This window comes from Polyodon spathula, chromosome 18 (assembly GCF_017654505.1).
Source record: "Polyodon spathula isolate WHYD16114869_AA chromosome 18, ASM1765450v1, whole genome shotgun sequence".
Lineage (NCBI taxonomy): Eukaryota > Metazoa > Chordata > Actinopteri > Acipenseriformes > Polyodontidae > Polyodon > Polyodon spathula.
This window is the reverse complement of record NC_054551.1, coordinates 34460941-34478506: the sequence shown is the minus strand read 5'-3', so window position 1 is coordinate 34478506 and position 17566 is coordinate 34460941. Positions and strand designations below refer to the sequence as shown.

At 41.7% G+C, this 17566-nt stretch overlaps 1 protein-coding gene across 3 annotated transcripts in view; it reads right to left on the bottom strand.

Moving 5' to 3' along the window:
• The window catches only part of LOC121330558 (phosphatidylinositol 3-kinase regulatory subunit gamma-like), a 107322-nt gene that overhangs the window by 56724 nt on the left and 33032 nt on the right, over positions 1 to 17566 (bottom strand). Inside the window, exons 4-6 of one of the 3 annotated variants that reach the window (XM_041277155.1) lie at positions 10714 to 10833; positions 6471 to 6672; positions 5813 to 5898 (exon numbers count right to left, since the gene is read on the bottom strand). The exons of 1 other annotated variant lie outside the window; for it this stretch is intronic. In XM_041277155.1, coding sequence (XP_041133089.1) covers positions 5813 to 5898; positions 6471 to 6672; positions 10714 to 10833 — 408 coding nt within the window. The remainder of the gene's footprint in view (positions 1 to 5812; positions 5899 to 6470; positions 6673 to 10713; positions 10834 to 17566) is intronic. One more of the 3 variants, XM_041277156.1, reaches the window with a different exon arrangement.

Below are 17566 nucleotides of genomic sequence, written 5' to 3'. Positions count from 1 at the left end.
AGCTTACCCATAATGGAAAACTTCACTCCCCCGGCCAGTCACTGACAGGATTCCTCCTCACAGAGAGGATCCTTGTGACAGCCTTCTGTTTTTCATGCTTGTTCTCCTGATGTGAATGCCAGGGCCGTGTTTTCTGGATTAGCGGCTCCTGTGTGTGCCGAGACTGTTAATTACCCTTCCCATTGTGCATTCCTGTCCCCTTCTTCAATGCGTGTCTCTTAAAACCAAGAAGGTCTTTCTGTACTGGCAACAATGTGTCATCAATTCATTACTTTTCATTATTAGCTTTAGCAACACGATCACTGGTCGTGATAGTGCTTGTGCTTTTTGTTCTTTTTTTTTCTCACTTTACTTCATTCATGTGCTGATCAGACCGTCTCACTCTGGCTTACCAGCAGTACCATCTATACTTATATATATTATTATATATATATATATAATATATATCTATATATATATAGATAATATATATATATATATATAGATAGATATATATATATATATATACTATACCCATGGAACTGATGAACAAAATATGACATATAACCATACTCGCTGAGATAGGAAAACCCAAACACCAACACTTAGCTGTACTGTCACAGCAGCAGTCTCTGTAAGGGTTGCACGCTTTAAGACGGGCTGCAATATTTTTTAATAAGAGACACTCTTGGTTTACAGTACAGGTTTTATTGCTGATGTGTGGAATGCATGCTAGCCAGCCTCACTGAAATGAAGAGAGGATCACGCCGGCCTCTACACTGCCACTTGTCAATTGAGATGCTAAACACAGGGATAAAAGACTCTGTATGAGATAATAAAACAGGGCAGAGTAAATTAACGCAGCCAAAAATAGCCATATAAATAGCCAAGGCTGAAAGGATGATGTCATTGCATTTGCATGGGCTGTTTTTCTTAAAGTTGCATCAGCCTTTTTTTTTTTTTTTTGGGTCGAGGCAAACGCTATGGCTTTAAACCACAAGAAAACCATCAGATTGTGACGGGGAAAACTCAAACCAGGGGAAAACAAAAAGTCAAGTGCAAACCCAAAAGACCTTCACTTTAATGCAATGTTTCACCAACAGTCAGTTTCTCAAGTTGGCAAAACAAACGAAAAACGATTGTCCCGGAGGATGTGTTAAATATGCAAAGCAGAGAGCAAGGGTTTGATGCGAGAAGGAGATTCACAAACCTAAAAAGCTGTTTTACAAAAACATCTCACCCAGAAGACAGAGCACAAAGAGGTTAAGCAACTTGCTCAAGGTTGTACAACGAATCAGTGGCTGAGCTGAGCTTTGAACCGGGGACCTCCTGGTTACAAGCCTGTTTCTTTAACCACTGTAGCACACCCCTCCTATCTGTTACCTAAACACTTCTTGAAAGAATGCAGTGGCACTGTACAGTACAAATCAGTAAACCGATCTTGACTGATCCTTGTACCTTCTATCATATTGCCTTCCAACTTCATCTCTTTTGCTGCATGCAGCGACTGGAGCAGATTGTTGTGCATGCAAGCATGTGCTAGCATGGCCAGCTCAAGTTTTTCATGTTACAACATACTGGCAGGAAAAACAAACATGTAATATGTGGACAATCCCCAGATGACAAAATCAGTCAAATGCAACTTTCAAAACGAGAAACAAAGCCTCAGACATCACCAAGCCCCTACAGACCAGGAGTGAATAAAAATACTTGGAGCGCTATGCAGAACTAGCCCTTATCATGGCAGTCTATAGACAGCGATGATTAATTAAAGTGGCTAGAGATGATTAATTAGAGTGGAGATGATACAATGACCTGAGAATGGGTGTAGTTAAGCGACAGAGTGACTACAGGAGACAATCTACACTGCTGATGCCCACCCAAGCCATCCGCTGCACACAGCAGCACCTCTCCAGCACGGCACAGGATATAAATGGCATTGCCTCCGTGAGTCATTAATCTGCTTTCACTAGCACTCCTTCATTTAATAAGTTGGCTCATACAATTAGTCACAGAACTCCTGGGGGAAATGCACTTTTATTTCTTGTGTGGTTAGTCGGCTTGCCTTTGACAGGCTGCAGACTTCAGCTAATGCTCCTTTATGATTGATTGTTTTTCGTGGAGAAAGTATTCAACCAGACCGCAATGGGCAATGTGTGCTACACCTCTGCCAATGCTCTGATTCGTTCCTGACTCTGTTGTTCACTCACCTATTCATGATAGCCCCAGGGCATCCTCGTTTATTGAGCTAATTTCTAACAGTGTCCTGCTTCAACCAATCTTAATAGCTGGGTGGGATCCGGTTCTCAAAGGGGTTAAATTACTTGATCATGCCCAAGGGAGGGAGAAGAAGGGGACTGGCTCCGGAATTCAATCGCTGGCTTCTCCATCTCCTAGGCCTTTAGCTCTATCCTAGATCATGCTGCCTAGTCTATAAAACACAGGGTATACAGTAAATTCGCACCACTGCTTTAGAATAACTGCTCAGGCCAATGAAACAGGTGCATTGCCTTAGACGAGGTTCAATGGGACTTATGGACTGCCACAATGGGTCACAGGGACTGATATTGGATTTCTAATAGCTCAGTTCATTCCATGCTTCGGATAACATTTGTTCCTCCTCCAGCCAGATTTCTGACCAAATGCACTAAAATATATTAATGAGTTTCTGAATGCATTTCAATACTATACATTTAATGCCCCAATAAATTAGAATTTTGTAACATGCTTATATGCATATACCGATTCAGCAACTGTATATTTAACGTAACAATTTTCGATTTTTTGGAAATGTGCTTATTTTGAAAAAGCCAAAGTTTGCATAACTTTGGGGTTGCTCCAGTTCTCTCCACAGCTAGAGTGGCGCAGTGGATTTACAGCCCCCTGGTGTACACAGTAGACACATCCTTATAGACTTGCCTTTAAGGTGCCGTGTTTATATGCGATCCGTCTGCCTGTATCCTTGCTTGACATCCGACCCATTCCAGAGCAGCAATACTGCCCTTTCAGCATGACATCACCTCCAGATAAACTGACAGCCCTGAGACGCCCTGTCTGGAGCTCCACGGCTAACAGGTCTCTTCGTCAGCACAGGCTGGAATCTGCCGCACTGTTAACACTGCCACCAGCGGCCCTACACTTATAATATCGCTGCACAGTGAGAAACCTACATTCCAACTAACATGTAGGTATGGGAATAGCATAAAGCAGCCTTAGGAACTGTTTCCAGCGGGAAAGACTAGCCTTATTGGAAAGCCCATATAGTCTTCCAACTGGAACAAGGATGAATCTATAAACATTCAATAGGTGCATTAGAAACATTTCTGGGAGAGGGACGGGGTGGGGGGTGGTTTGTTCCTATAATAAGACAGGGGAATGTTACACATCAGTAATTCTCGCTCAGGCTGATAACCAGCTGATAACCGACTGAAACAGTTGCTTTTTTTCCCCTCTACTGTAAGCCAAAGTAGAGTCTGTGGCCGGGGTCAGTAGCAGTAAATCAAGTGTCGTGTTCCGCGCAGTGATAGCCTACTGGTGACAATCCAGCGACTCTAATGTTATGACAGGAATAATAAATGTGTGGGCTGTACATGAACACCAAGGAATAGGTGTAAGTTCATCAGAAATGTGGTGTGTTCCAGCGCGCAAGTGAAAGACCACGGTGTGCAGATTACAAGAACAAATGACAGAACCATCACATCTTACTCAACAAAACCTGTTTCACTTTTCTTTTCTTTTTTTGGTAATTATTTAGCATTTGGTCTCTCGGTCCTGTCAACAATTGAATCACAAAGATCTATTATCTAAAGTAAAAGTGATTTCAGCAGTGCAATAAGGGCTCACACAGACCCATTTCTGACATAGTTGAAGTCAAGAGACCGATTTAGCACAGGTGCTTTAAGACGCACCTAGGCAGGCAAAGGAAGTAGTTCTTGAAATGCATGATATTCAAAATAAAATATTAGAGATGCCATGATAAGGATAAGGTTAGCTGCAACCACAGAATGTTTCATCAAATTGACAATGAAAACATATTCTATCCTGGAGTCCTGGCAAGGGAAGGCGTCAAGAAACAACATTATAAAATCAATGGCAAAATGAGACAAAATCATCCAAAACAGAACAGAAAACAATTAGAAAAACAGTAATACAAAATAACAGCAAGAAATAAAACTGAAACAATCCCAATTTACATGGTCCATAGTCACTACTTACAGGATTTGCAGCCCTGGTCACATGTAAAATAAACATTCAAACTGACTATACGGAGTGTACTCTTGTCAAGTACTGAACCATCATCAGCTGCTAATAAATACTGCAGAAAACGTATTGAGTTCCACTGGCTATCATTGCCCAGGCAGCCTGTGAGTGGAATTTAGTTCTGTGGTTACACAGACAGCACATTCACTCATTAAATGATGATTGTGGCCCACTGGGATTCCATTATAAAGTCATTCTATTAACTTGAAGCAACAACAGCAGAGCCATTAGCTGACCAGCACTGGTGACACAATGGATTTGCACAGTGGTACTGATACAGTAGCACAATATGATCACATGGCACCACTAGCATGCCAGCCTATGAACACGCAGCTACATAGCCATTGAGAAGTAATTTGATCAGATTTGCCCCATAATAATTTTCAACTTTAACTACAACAAAATTAATCATTGTATGTTTACTACGAGGTTAGCCTTCTGTATGATAACTAAAGTCTGTGAATGCAGATTTCTACAGTACACAGCAACACAGGGTTCCTCTTTTCTGTTTCATTCTGGGGTTTTTGTTAGCTAAAGTAAACCTAACCCTTGTTCCATTTACCCTAATCTTCACCACTACATAGTCTGCTGAAAGCTCTCTCTCTGTACTCTGTAGTCTAAAGCTGATTGCTGAGCAAGTAAAAACAGAAATAAAAACCAGAAAGAACGGCCATCCTTCAGAGAACTTCTTGCAATTTTGGGAATGACTTTACTCAGAATAGTTCATCCACATTTAATGACTGCTGACATAAACCATGAGTTCACCCAGGAGGCAGAGGGAAAGATACAAATACCTTGTTTCCGTTCGCATGACTAATAACTCCTGTTAGCAGAATCCACTTCACACATCACAGGTTTATAAAAAAAACAACTGTTCCACATCCACTATTACATTGTAGAAACGTGTCTCTTCATATTCCTCTGCATTTGTTATTTATTAAAATCGTTTTCTGTACCTGCGACACAGTACAGTTCACTGCAATGTAAACCACGCCCTGTGAATCTTGCCTGAGGACCTCTTCCATTACCTGCTCCATTTTCAGCTCCTCACTCCCAGATCAATGGTAAAATATCCTTTCTGCCTCTCCCTGTCCCCCCAGCTTCGGCCCTTGTAAAGTATGCTGGACCGGTCTCCTTTCACCCATACTGAATGCAAACCCACTGACACGTCCAGTTTGTAGCCCTACTGCATACAAGATTCTACATACAACACTCAAAAAAGGTCCAGGTCACTAATGTAATATGTAAAGCTGTGGTTATAAAGTTAAAAAAGACAGTACTATCTGTAAATGTAAACAGGGAGGCAGAGCACACAAGGCTTTAATGTGCAACTCTCTCACTGACCAAGATGTTCAACAGGCTATGAACACCACGTGTGTCACATTTCCAACAGCTCCCTACAGTGGAATTACCTGCACACATCTGTATTTAGTTACCATTGAACCGAATGACCTAACACAGTGGCCACCAGCACTGCTGGAGATGCAATATGATCCAATCCAATCCAATCCACTTTAAACTATATTATTCCAAGGCATGCCAAAGCGCATGGAAAGGTTTTGGAGACTCCTACCTGGGGCAGCCTGCAGTTCTGCCAGCCCTCCAGCCACAATGACAGCCTCAATAATTTTGACATGGTGCTCTGGGTTTACATCAGCACTGAAAACAGGAGAACACAGAAGCTGATGACATATATGGCTGCAAGCAAAATTAAATAAATACACAACAGTCATTTCAGATAGACGACTAGACCAGCTGAATACATAAACAGTGGTGCGGCTTCATTTTAAGGCAGTCTTCCATCTTCTTCCTGATATGTTTCTACATGTAGTAGTAAAATCAAACAGTCTTAAATATGCACAGAGACTTTTCTCATTAAAACTGTAGGGCTGGCTGAATATCATCTGTAAAAGCAGGTTTAATTCATATCATTAAAAGGGCATCATTGCTTTTCTACAAGTCTATCTCTTCATAGCCATTTCATTTCTTAGTTATTATAATAGTTTTCTGAATATTATACTACTGGAGATGCAACAGAAGAGGAATGAAAATGAGACTCCTATTGCAAAGAAGTTTTCACCCATTCCATGTTTTACTATGAACTGGATTAGTGCCAGTGTATAGGTAACACTGCGCATTATTAAACTCAAAGTAAAACCAGGAGTGGATCAAACTGCGATGCAATGGGAGTCTTATTTCCACCCCTGCAATACAAGGCCCCCTGCTCTCACCTTGACAGGGACAGCTTGAAGAGGAGCTCGCTGAAGAGCTCCCCCAGGTGCCTGGGTGTCAGGTGTGTTCTGCTGGAGTTTTGGCTCAGTTTGCACCAGTGCCAGGTCAAGTGCTGGAGCACAAGACGGTTCTGCTGGGGCAGGGTGGGAGACTCCAGGATCCTCTTCAGCTGCTGCCCGCACTCCTCCACACTCTGCATTTCTGAGAGAGGGACGGTTGAATAAATAAACACAGTACTGTGCAAAGGTATTAGAACACCTCAAGATGTGTTATTTATATCCTTTATGTAGCTACCTGCATGGAAATCAATGGGGTTATGGCTTTCAACATAATATACATCCCTGTATTTGACCATTCTTGCACTGTGCTTTTACTATGCTGTCACATGGTATACTAGGACCCTTTTATAATGAAGTGATAATTAAAGGATGAATCGACTGTACAAGGAGACAAGGTCAAGGATGCTGTACGAGTGAGGGCATCTTTTGTCTCTAAATACACTATATGCAGTATGCGCCGTGCAGCTTTAGCTATGACAGGACACGAGTTTGGGTATTAAGGTCCAGGGTTTTAATAAAACAAAGTCAGCTACGTGCTGTTTCCGATCTGAGTGTGACTTCCCCCAAATCATTCTGCTGGTTGAAAGCTGTGGATCCTTTCTGCGCTTATACGATCTGCAGCTGGATGTTTGATCGCAGGGTAACAGGACCTGGCACAGAGATACCACTTGTCACATGTATTCTGCCTGTGTTCATACTATAGGGCTGATATTTTTTCCCATGGGATGAGGGTTAGTTACAGGAGCTAATGAGCAACTCTACTGTGAAAATTTAAACAGACATTAACTGGTTAATGACCACGTGGGAATAAAAAATAGAAACTTTAGAAAATAAAAAACAAAGGATGACAGAATATAGTTTTAAACGTACTTTAAAAAAAACAACGGCATTTCTGGTGTGGGGCATGTTCAAATATGGATGAAAACTGTGGTTAAAAGCCCCTTCCTGACTGAACAACAATCTCCTGTTCATGACAAGCGGGAGTGGCTATAACACTTTACTGCTTTCCTTTCCGTGGTTCAAACCAGCTTTTAATGCATTTCATTGGCTGTGATAAGCTATGTGTTTATCCCTGCAGTTCCACATGCTGTCACTTATTTTTAGTAACTGTTTGCCTGCTTTTCAATGTCACTTCCACCACATCAGGGGCTGGTTTCTACCAGCGAGCCATACTCCCTCTCTGGGACAGACAGAGATGCAACTCAAACCATTTTGATGGCCAGCTGCTGATGAAAAAAAAAAAAATTGGGAGAGATTTCAAAAGGTACAGTATTAAAGTTTTTCCTGTGTCGCGCAAACGCACACAAGAGTTTTTGTTAGTCTAATTGACTGCCCTCATTTCAATAAACACAAACAATGCCAGCTTTGATGAACGCAAGACTGCAATATTCACCAAATAGCATACTGATCTAGGACAAGTGTCCTGGTCATTATAATGGTCCAATTCATATTTATAGCATGCTGATCTAGGACGACACAGTGACCTGGTCATTATAATGGTCCAGTTCATGTGGGCACTGTACTTTGTAACACTAAGGCATCAGCACTGATCAAAGGCTCGACTGTTGCAGTACACTCTCATGTTATTGGGGTTCCCTGGTCTTGGGGTATATTTCTTCCTTGTATCAAAGGGCTTCCTTCTGCTGCCCCTTGCTTTCTCACAATGGGAGATGATGATTATACATTAACATTGAAATGACACAGATCTAGTACGCCTTGTAATATCTTCAAACCTTTACAAATTAGTTTAGTTTATTCAGTTTGTGCCCTCAGGCAGGGCCAGCACAGTCACATCTCCAAAGTGCAGCACTAACACAAAGAGAGACCTAAGTAGACCATGCTCAACACAATAACAATACAACGATAAAATAATTCCAAACAATAACTATACATTCTTTCAACAGAGCCCATGCATGTTACAGCTCTTGCTATGGCATGATTCAACAAGAGCCCTCAGGTGTAAGGGCAGCTGTCTGTCTCAGCACAGTGTCCCACACGCAAAGCTGGGCTGCTGTGGTAATCGAGGTCCACTTTCTGCATTGACCAGGATACAGCCCGCCAGTGACTTTCTGGCTGAAATGTGAGGTGTGTATCTGCTAGGCCTGAAGCACGCCCGCGACAGGAACCATTCTCTTGGGTTGCCCTCGTGCTGCTTTTGGCTTGATAAACACAGAGTGTGTAATGGAATACGGATTAGCTCTGCTGAATGGCAGGGAGTGCCACGGTCTCTTCCTCTGCGCCATGGCAACACAAAGATCGCTGTTGTTATTTATGGATTATTAGTATGAACTTTCCAGCTCTAACCCAGTATGGGAAACTCAAGAGGATATGTTGTCGTTGATAAATATCTACTGCCTATAATATGTGCTGCATAATTAAGGAATGATTCAAGTGTTTTATGGTTTACTAAAGGCTGTAATTGTGCTGCTGAAAAGGGAGTTAAAAGGGTATTTGGTGGGGTGTGAAGGCACATATGTCAATCTGCTGGACTTCTCCTTAACGCATTATAGCTGGGACTCTGGCACTTAAGGAGGTGCCTTTTTTGTTATTGTGATGCTGATATAAGATAAGTGTCTCCAGGGCAAAGGTCATTGGTGGCTCACTGACTGGCTGAGGATTGATAGATTGCTGACAAAGCAGGTTAGACAGAGATGGCCTAATAGGTCAGCACATTGACCTTGATCTGGCGCTCATTGTCTCACAGTCAGCTGCACAGCCCCAGCCCCTCTGCCAGAGGTTTAGGAGCCTGTACTGATGGGGTCTGACCCCCTCCACTAAATAGCGCAGCGTATTAAACTTTACTGTCCCAGCTGCCGGTCCTTAACAGACTCAGCACAAACTCAGATTCCTGGAATTCGGGCTGAGTACACCCTGACTGCCACTGGCCAACTAGCCAGATGGGCCTTTGTGAGCCTTGTGTGTTGTGTGTGTGTGTTAATAGGGTAACGGGCTTCACTGCTGACGCTGACTTAACGCAAATTATATATATATATATATATATATATATATATATATATATATATATTGGTTTCAGATAACATATTTTTATTATAACATCAGAGATCGTAAATTTGCATTCGTTATTCTTTTCGCCCAACCCTTCTGTTACTGTGTAACAATCCGGTTCAGTTTCTCTGAGCAGAGGTTAGCATGTAGTACCACGTTTCAACCTCGTCTCGTTCCAGTATTAACTCCAGTCCCATCTGCAGTATATTGCACAACCCAATCCCTTTATCAATTTCTTCATCAACCTCCGGTATTTCCCAGATGGCAAATACAATTGGCAGCTCTTTGTTCTTTTTATCTGCAGTGAGAGGCAAGATAACTTTCTCCATCACAGAGTTGAGAGGGCAATTCCTACCAGCCGCTGGATACAGTCAGAGAACCTCTGCACTCCAGCATCACCCTGCTTCAGAGTCCATTGAAGACAGCTGCCAACGAGGTACTGACTGAGCACGATACAAGACAAGACTGTTTCTGGCAGTTATGAAATATACATGAACTGCACTGTAACAAGATTGGATGTTACAATTAAGACATCTCCAAGATCAGACTCAGACAGCAGCCTTCAACATGAAAAGTGAACTTTTTTAGACAAACTACAAAATGTGTCCATGAATAAGATACAAGTCATGGAAAAATAAAGTTATTATTTCGACGGGCTGGAATATAATACAGTTTTGGAAGAAGCACAGATCATTCCTTTCATGTATGTCTATATTCATCTTCTCCTCGTGCTGATTTGGTGATGTGGACTAAACTAAACTAAAACCTTGACCTCCCCTCATGAAAAATGAGAAGTACGTTTGCACTGGTTGATCAGCATGTGCTGATACAGTGCAATGCACTTGCTGTGCTTCACCTTCTGCATGGTTAAAACATGCTTTATTGTTGTTCCATGGGATTTACCATCTTCTCCATGCTTTGACTATGTGTCACACAAAGAATTGTGAGGGTCTGGAACCAACTGCCCAGTAATGTTGTTGAAGCTGACACCCTGGGATCCTTCAAGAAGCTGCTTGATGAGATTCTGGGATCAATAAGCTACTAACAACCAAACAAGATGGGCTAGACTTTCTTATGTTCTTCTTATGTTCTTATGTCTAGAGAAGTAGGGCATATGCATAAAGCCACTGCTCCACCAGGCACCCCTGCCCCTGTGCCAGTGTGTGATCCTTCTTACCTTGTGCAGTGTGGACCAGTTCACTGTACGTCTCTGCTGGAATGACTGGCGACGGCAGAGCCTGCAGGTAACATTTCAGAGCCTCCGCCATGGTGTGAGGATCATACTGGTCCAAATCCACTGCGGTGGGGTGTACAAGAGGAAGGAATCAGCAGGTTAGAGCAGAGGTGTCCAATCAATATCCAATGAAACAAATAACTACCGTAATTCAGGGTCTGGATTGAGGGTTAAATGGTTCAGTTAAACAATTTAGAACAGGGCGTGAGCAAAACGAGCCAACTTTGGCCACCACTGGGTTGACCATTGCAGATTTTCTTCTGTTTAGACCAGTTAAATGAACCCTGTTAGAAAACCAGCCACAAGCTCAGTAAAAATCCTCTAGGTAGGGAGAATAATTGTAGGTATGCCCATGTGGAACTATAAGGACCCAAAACCAATCAAACAGCTGTAAACAGAAACCACCAATAAAAAAATGATATATTGTATCACAATAGAGGTATGTACCTTGATTCCAGACCATAATTAATGATCATTTGATCTTATTTCACATCATACAAAATGCAAATGAGTGCACTACACTCATAATTTTGCACCTAGGTAGATTTGCTTATAGGTATGATGATACCAGTGGAGTAAACAAAATTAAAAAATTAAAAATTAGAGTTGAAAATCTCTGTTTCCATTGCTAGATGGTCCTCCTTACTCTTCCACGTGTCCAGTAATTTCACATTTTTCTTCTGCAATAGAGTGTATTTGTTCTGTCCAGTGGGGATGTTGTTAATGACATTGATTCACTTCTGATTAATTGTTTAATAAACCTTCCAGTCATCAAGTGGTGAGAGATCAGAAGCTCATTAAGCTCTGGTTACGAGCTGCTCTCTGTCCAATACAATCACTCACAGGCCAGCACTGCAGACCCTGCCACAGCTGCACACACACACACACTGTTTTAAAACACACAGGTTTTCTCAGACATGCTTGATGATGCAGGTGCACAAGACAATGGAATGTGCTGACACCAGGCACAAAGACAGTGATTAAGCAAAGCTTTAGTGTTTTAACTTTGTTCTGTAGCAGACCACCCTCGAGGTCTTCCTAAAAACAGTGACTGACTGTCTGTGCACATGTCAACATAGATCAACTGGATCGAAAAATGTTGGGGTGCATTCATAAAAATCATAAATGTTTTTGCAAATTGCTGAAAACTCAGTTTTAATGATCAGCTACAACGTCTTCTTCAAGTAGTTAGGTAGCCTGATATTGTTTACATTTGAAGGCAGAAGCCGAAACATTGTAGCTAATTATTAAAATAGCCAGTTTTCCGTTTGTCAATTGCTTTTCTTTGTCATGAAGTATTTCTAGTGATCAATGAGTATCCTATTGGAACCTGACTCTCCTTGGATATACAGTCGAGCTGATTGCTGTTTTAAAATTCTCCAAAATACTGAGACAAATTCTCCAAATGCATCAACTTGCTAAAATTCATGACTGTATGCTTTATGAATACATTATATTTTGTCAGAAACTGAAGAAAAAGTAGGTAGCATTTCAGTACATGATTTTACATGGTGCCCCAAAGCACTTTATCAGCATTCCTTTTTTAATGGGGACGTTCGTCTCACAAGTAATCATGTATCTGCAGCTATACTATTTAACTATTCTCATTTAACTGAACATTATACAATACACTGTATGTGGAATGTGTCACTGACTGCTGAGAAAATAGACACCTTGTCATGACCTTTAGACAAGACTTAGATTCCTGATCCCTAACCATATCTACTGAATGTGGCAATGGCAATGATTAGCAGCTGTTTAATCTACCAGGTGAATTGGGTAGTGCTAACAGGGCTGGCACGAGAGGGTTGGAGGTCAAGTCCAGCTATCAGTCAGTGGCTGGAGGCTGACCCCTGTGACCCGCCTGACCTCGGCGAACAGATGAAGCTCCTGAATCGTCATCATCCCTCCCTGAACATTGGGGCGCCCATTCATAAACCCCAGCAGCTGCTCTGTACTCTTTCCCCATGCTAGTGATCACCATCATTCATAATAACACCCATCTGCCCATCTGATCGAATTATCTAGCTCCCTGCAGATCTGACCCGTTTTCCATTCAATCCATCGTTCTATCTTCTTTTCAGCCTCTTCCATCTGCCCATCACAAGCTGCCCTTGCTCTGTTATCATGCTGGACACCTCTGCATCTGTCTGCCTCTTCAATCTATACATCTCCCAGGTCTTTCTGTCTATAGCTTGAGAGTTTTCTTTCAGACTATCCGACTATACCTTTAGTTCATAAATTCTTCTGCATCCCTCTTCTGTCTTTTATTCTACCCATTCATCTATCTGTCAATTTAATTTACAGTCGATTTATATCTTGTCTTTCCACCTATTGATCTCTATGAGTTCATTGATCTAAATGCCTAAAAAAAATCTTTGTGTAAATCTATCTTTGCTTTGCCAATTACCTATGCTAGTATATGTTCCAAGTGATCTGACTCTCTGGATAATGTCCCAGACTGCAGTGCAATCCCATTTTCATTGTCAATGTTGCTAGAACATGATACTACAGCAGGTCTTTCAGATACTTTATACTTTCTTTGATAAGGTCTCTTCTGGGAGAACCGAGTATGTGAAAATACATTGGGGTTATGGTGTGCAGTATTCAAATTATCTTCAAAAATGGTGCAATAACAAAATGACTTAAGCAGAAAATTCAATATAAAAGGAAAGGGCTTGTAGCTACAAAGTTGATATACCCGCAATTATAAAATGATAAAGAACTGTGTTTCAATGTTTGTACAAACAGAAACACACAAGCACAAACACTATACAATCTGTATATAACTCTTTATATAGTACATATCTACACCCAGTTGTAGCCACAACAGAATGCTTTGCAGAGAATCGATTGACTAAATTAAAGATCTAAGAGTGGCCCCAACCCAGAGGGATTCTTTGAAACAAGCAGCCCTGTCTGTCAACACGTCACGTCATTATTTATTATAATAGCAATATTTGGTATGTGGTCTGTGCGGGTACGCTTGTGCAATGCAACAGGAAGCTTGACATAAACATGAAGGTAAAGCACCAGCACTGAAAACATTTGAAGTTTTAGCAAATGACGGTTCAGGGAACTGCAAAGTCTGTTAGGGCAACACATTCTCCTGTATTTTTTATAGTTCTATTTAGTTTGAGTTTGCTATTCGGTTTTAGCTTTTCAGAAATGTTCTTATTAAAAGCTGTTTATCAAAAGACTATGAAGCTACTTAAGTAAGACTGCTGCAGAGGATAGTTATGCTATTTAAAACTGTATACCAATCTCCTGACAGACTATTCAAACCCAATGGCTCTGGTACCAACCTTGTAAAAAAAAAAAAAAAAAAAAAAAAAACCCAGATAATTGAAAATAATGTAAATTATTAATTCAGTTCATAATCATAGGCCCAATTCCACTAAACAGCTCAGCAGATGTATCTTTTAAATGGCAGGCTCCCAACTGACCAACAGCCATCGTTTATCTGTTTTATTTACAGTGCTGGGACTGGAATATGACTCCCAATGCACGGCAGTCTCAACCCATGAGCTTACGATGAGCTTGCAAGTCACAGCGGATGTGAAAGAGTATCACACTCAGGTGTGCCTGTTTATTACAGCAGTAAAACCTGGAATGAATCACAAAGCTTTGCAGGCAAGATTGCACCCATGACATATAGCAAGTATAGCACTGTGACACAGCCATATACAGCGTGTGCAGCGGCACCAGCAGCAACAATAGGCAAAAACAACAATCACACTACGTAATTTCATACTTTTTCTAACTTCCTTCACTATTAAATGCATGAAGACTGAATAAACGTGATTTCACCTTGTTATGACGTTCGCAGCCATTCTGACTGGTTCTTACTGCAGTTACTCCAAGACTGTGTTTATTTTAATTTGCTTTAAATTTTGATATGCTCTGTGTTATGGTGCCTTAGCCAGAATTCAGCTGCAGCTCTTCAGCTAAAGTTGCCAGATTTTCTTTGCAACAGGTAACTGTGTATCGACAGCAATGCAAAACGCAACTTGATTTACCTAAGCAGGAACTTTGCTTGCCTGGCCTGTGTTTCACATCTCTTTGGAGAATCCTAGCGCAAGTCAACAGCTGCTCCTGTCCTCAGATCAATGCAGCTTGGTACAGTCTATCAAAACTGAACCTGAAGGGTGACTGCCTCACACAGCCCAGCCCAGCACAGTGCACTCCCAGAAGAATATAATCATAGATCTATTTCTAGTCAGGTAAGGTGGGTTTGTTTTGGAGGAATGTTATCTGAACCATTGCAAAGATGATTGGAAACATCATAAATAAGGCAGATGGTAAACATCAAATGCAATATCGGGCTATTACAAGAACCCCCACTGCAATCCCCTCCACTATTCTCCAACACACAAGGAGATGCATCACTCGCAGAGGACACAAAAATAGGCATACATTGCACTTGAAAAAGCAGAAGAGCAACGGGGATGTAGAAATTAAAATAAAATTACAAAACCAAGAACGCCACGGAACACCCTGAGCCCCAGTTACTTCACTGAGAGAAGCGCAGCAGATAGAGCTCACTGCTGGGTACAGCACAAGTTCACAAGAGAAGCTGGAGAGGAAAACGTTTTTTTCACGGACGATAGTAACCACATGGAATGGGCTACCACGTGAGAGGTCGCTCTGTCCAAGTGTACTTTCTGCAGGCTGTATCGTTCTGCGAAGGTTAAACTGAATTTAATTACTGTTGGGATTTCTGGCAGCAGCCCTGCCAGCGAGCAGATTTGGGAGACAGGAAATGTCAGGCTGCATGTTTGAAAAGAAACTGAATCCGTAGGCGGATGTGGAGGGTTGGTCCTGTGCTTGACGTGAACGCTGGCACATGCTGTGCGCATCAGGCCAGGGATGTTCTTTTCCTTCCTGAACAATCTTGATACAGATGAGATAATTAATGAGGCCTCTGTTGAAATGACGCCGTCTCTTGCTAAGTTTTGCAGACTCAGCCTAATGCTCAGCCCTCATTGTGCTCAATAATCTTACACACATAGGATTTAAAACCACTGTTAATTATCCACCCTTCGATTGCACTGCAATACAGAATAGAATCACATTAGTTTAATTGCCTGACTCAGATCTAGTTTATACTACAGCATAGCCATACAGCAATGCAGCTAATTGCTTGATCCCAAATAGATAGTCTGTCTACTGTACTGTTAAACAACTGGCCTTGGTTTCTTTCCTAGGTGACGGCTGTGTGTACAGTGCCATGCCCTGGCATGTTGTCCTACATCTATATCCTATCTATGGCTTAAATCCACAGCTTACAATAAATACAATCACGTTGCTTACTGATTAAGTAGTGCATTGTGCATGAGACATCAGCACCAAGAATACAACCCATTAATTAGGATGTCTCCATCTAGCTGTCAAACCACATGCATTTGCTACTATAGCAGCAATTTCATTTGCATTAGAAAAATGCTATGTGGTTTGTTTGGGATACAACAACAAAAATACCAGGAGTACGAACGGTAATGTAAAAAATCCACCAGTGCACTGGCAGGTTTGAAATCACAACCTTCTAGAATCTGCCAGGTGAGATAAATGTCTCTTTCAGCCAGGCTGGTAGACTTTCTATATATCAGACTGGATGTTGCACTGCCCTCCACAAATTACAGCACCCAAGGGCTGCATAATAGGATTCCTGTTGTGCCTGCTGTTGGTTTTTGGTTTCAGTTTTGAAATGGCTTAAGGTTTACGGTCCTGGGGCCAGAGCTTTAACCAGTCTGTAGCACTTTAGCCTGGAAGCAGCAGCTGATTGCCTGAGCAGGATCCAGTTACCCAGCTGAGGGGTGAAGTCTGGGAAGGTGCAGAAAGAGAGATTCCATTCCAGTTATTTCAGCAGAACCTGCACAGACAAGCTGGGGGTCTTAGGGGGATGCGTTTTGGAATACTCCAATTACACCTCTCCACACGTCCTCGTTCTGTCCAGGGTTTAGAGACTTTAAATCATGCCTGTCAGCAGACCAGTGCGGTCATTAATAGAGGCAGACAGCCCATGATAGTTAGGCACAGGACGCAGGAATCCTCAGAACGCAGACCCTGGTTACTGTACTCTTTATAGCCTGACACTGGGTCTGTAATAGTATGAACGCTGGGCAGTGCTTTGCTGCTCTGGTTCACTGTGGTTACCACTACACACATGGTCATACGGTCTGTGCTGCATGTGGTGTGTGCCAGGAACTGTGGAATGCTAATGTTATGGCGCGGTGATGTGGTGCGAGGGCTTTTAGTTCTCAAGCTCCTTCGCTTTGGAATTCACGCTCAGGTTTTATTTGGAATGCTGAGTCAATCGATATTTTTTAATGCCAAGCTTAAAACATGAAGTGGTTAAAGTGCTCTTTCAGTTTATATTTTTGTAACATACTTAATGATGCTGCTGTATGAAAGAAGCATTGTAAATGAACTCGCTATGGCAAGGGATTTACTTTCTTGTTTGTTTACCCATAACCCCAAAACACAGTGAAGCAAGCCGAATTCCTTTATCAGTCTTCTTCCCTATAATTCAGTAAAAACAGGCACAATGAGGAAAGCAAATATGCCATTCAAATAATAGGCAACCAAGATAACTCTAATGCAGCAATATTCCATTATAGTCTTCCAGTATAACCAGACACTTCAAATCAAACGCATTGCATGTAACAAGCTACAGAGGTCTCATAGTATGTGATGCGCTAGTGCAATTGTGGTCACTTCTGAGTTAAGGAGGGGAAGAAATTTTAACCAAGTGTTTTGGTTAAATTTAAATTGTTCATGTGAAATGTTGACATGA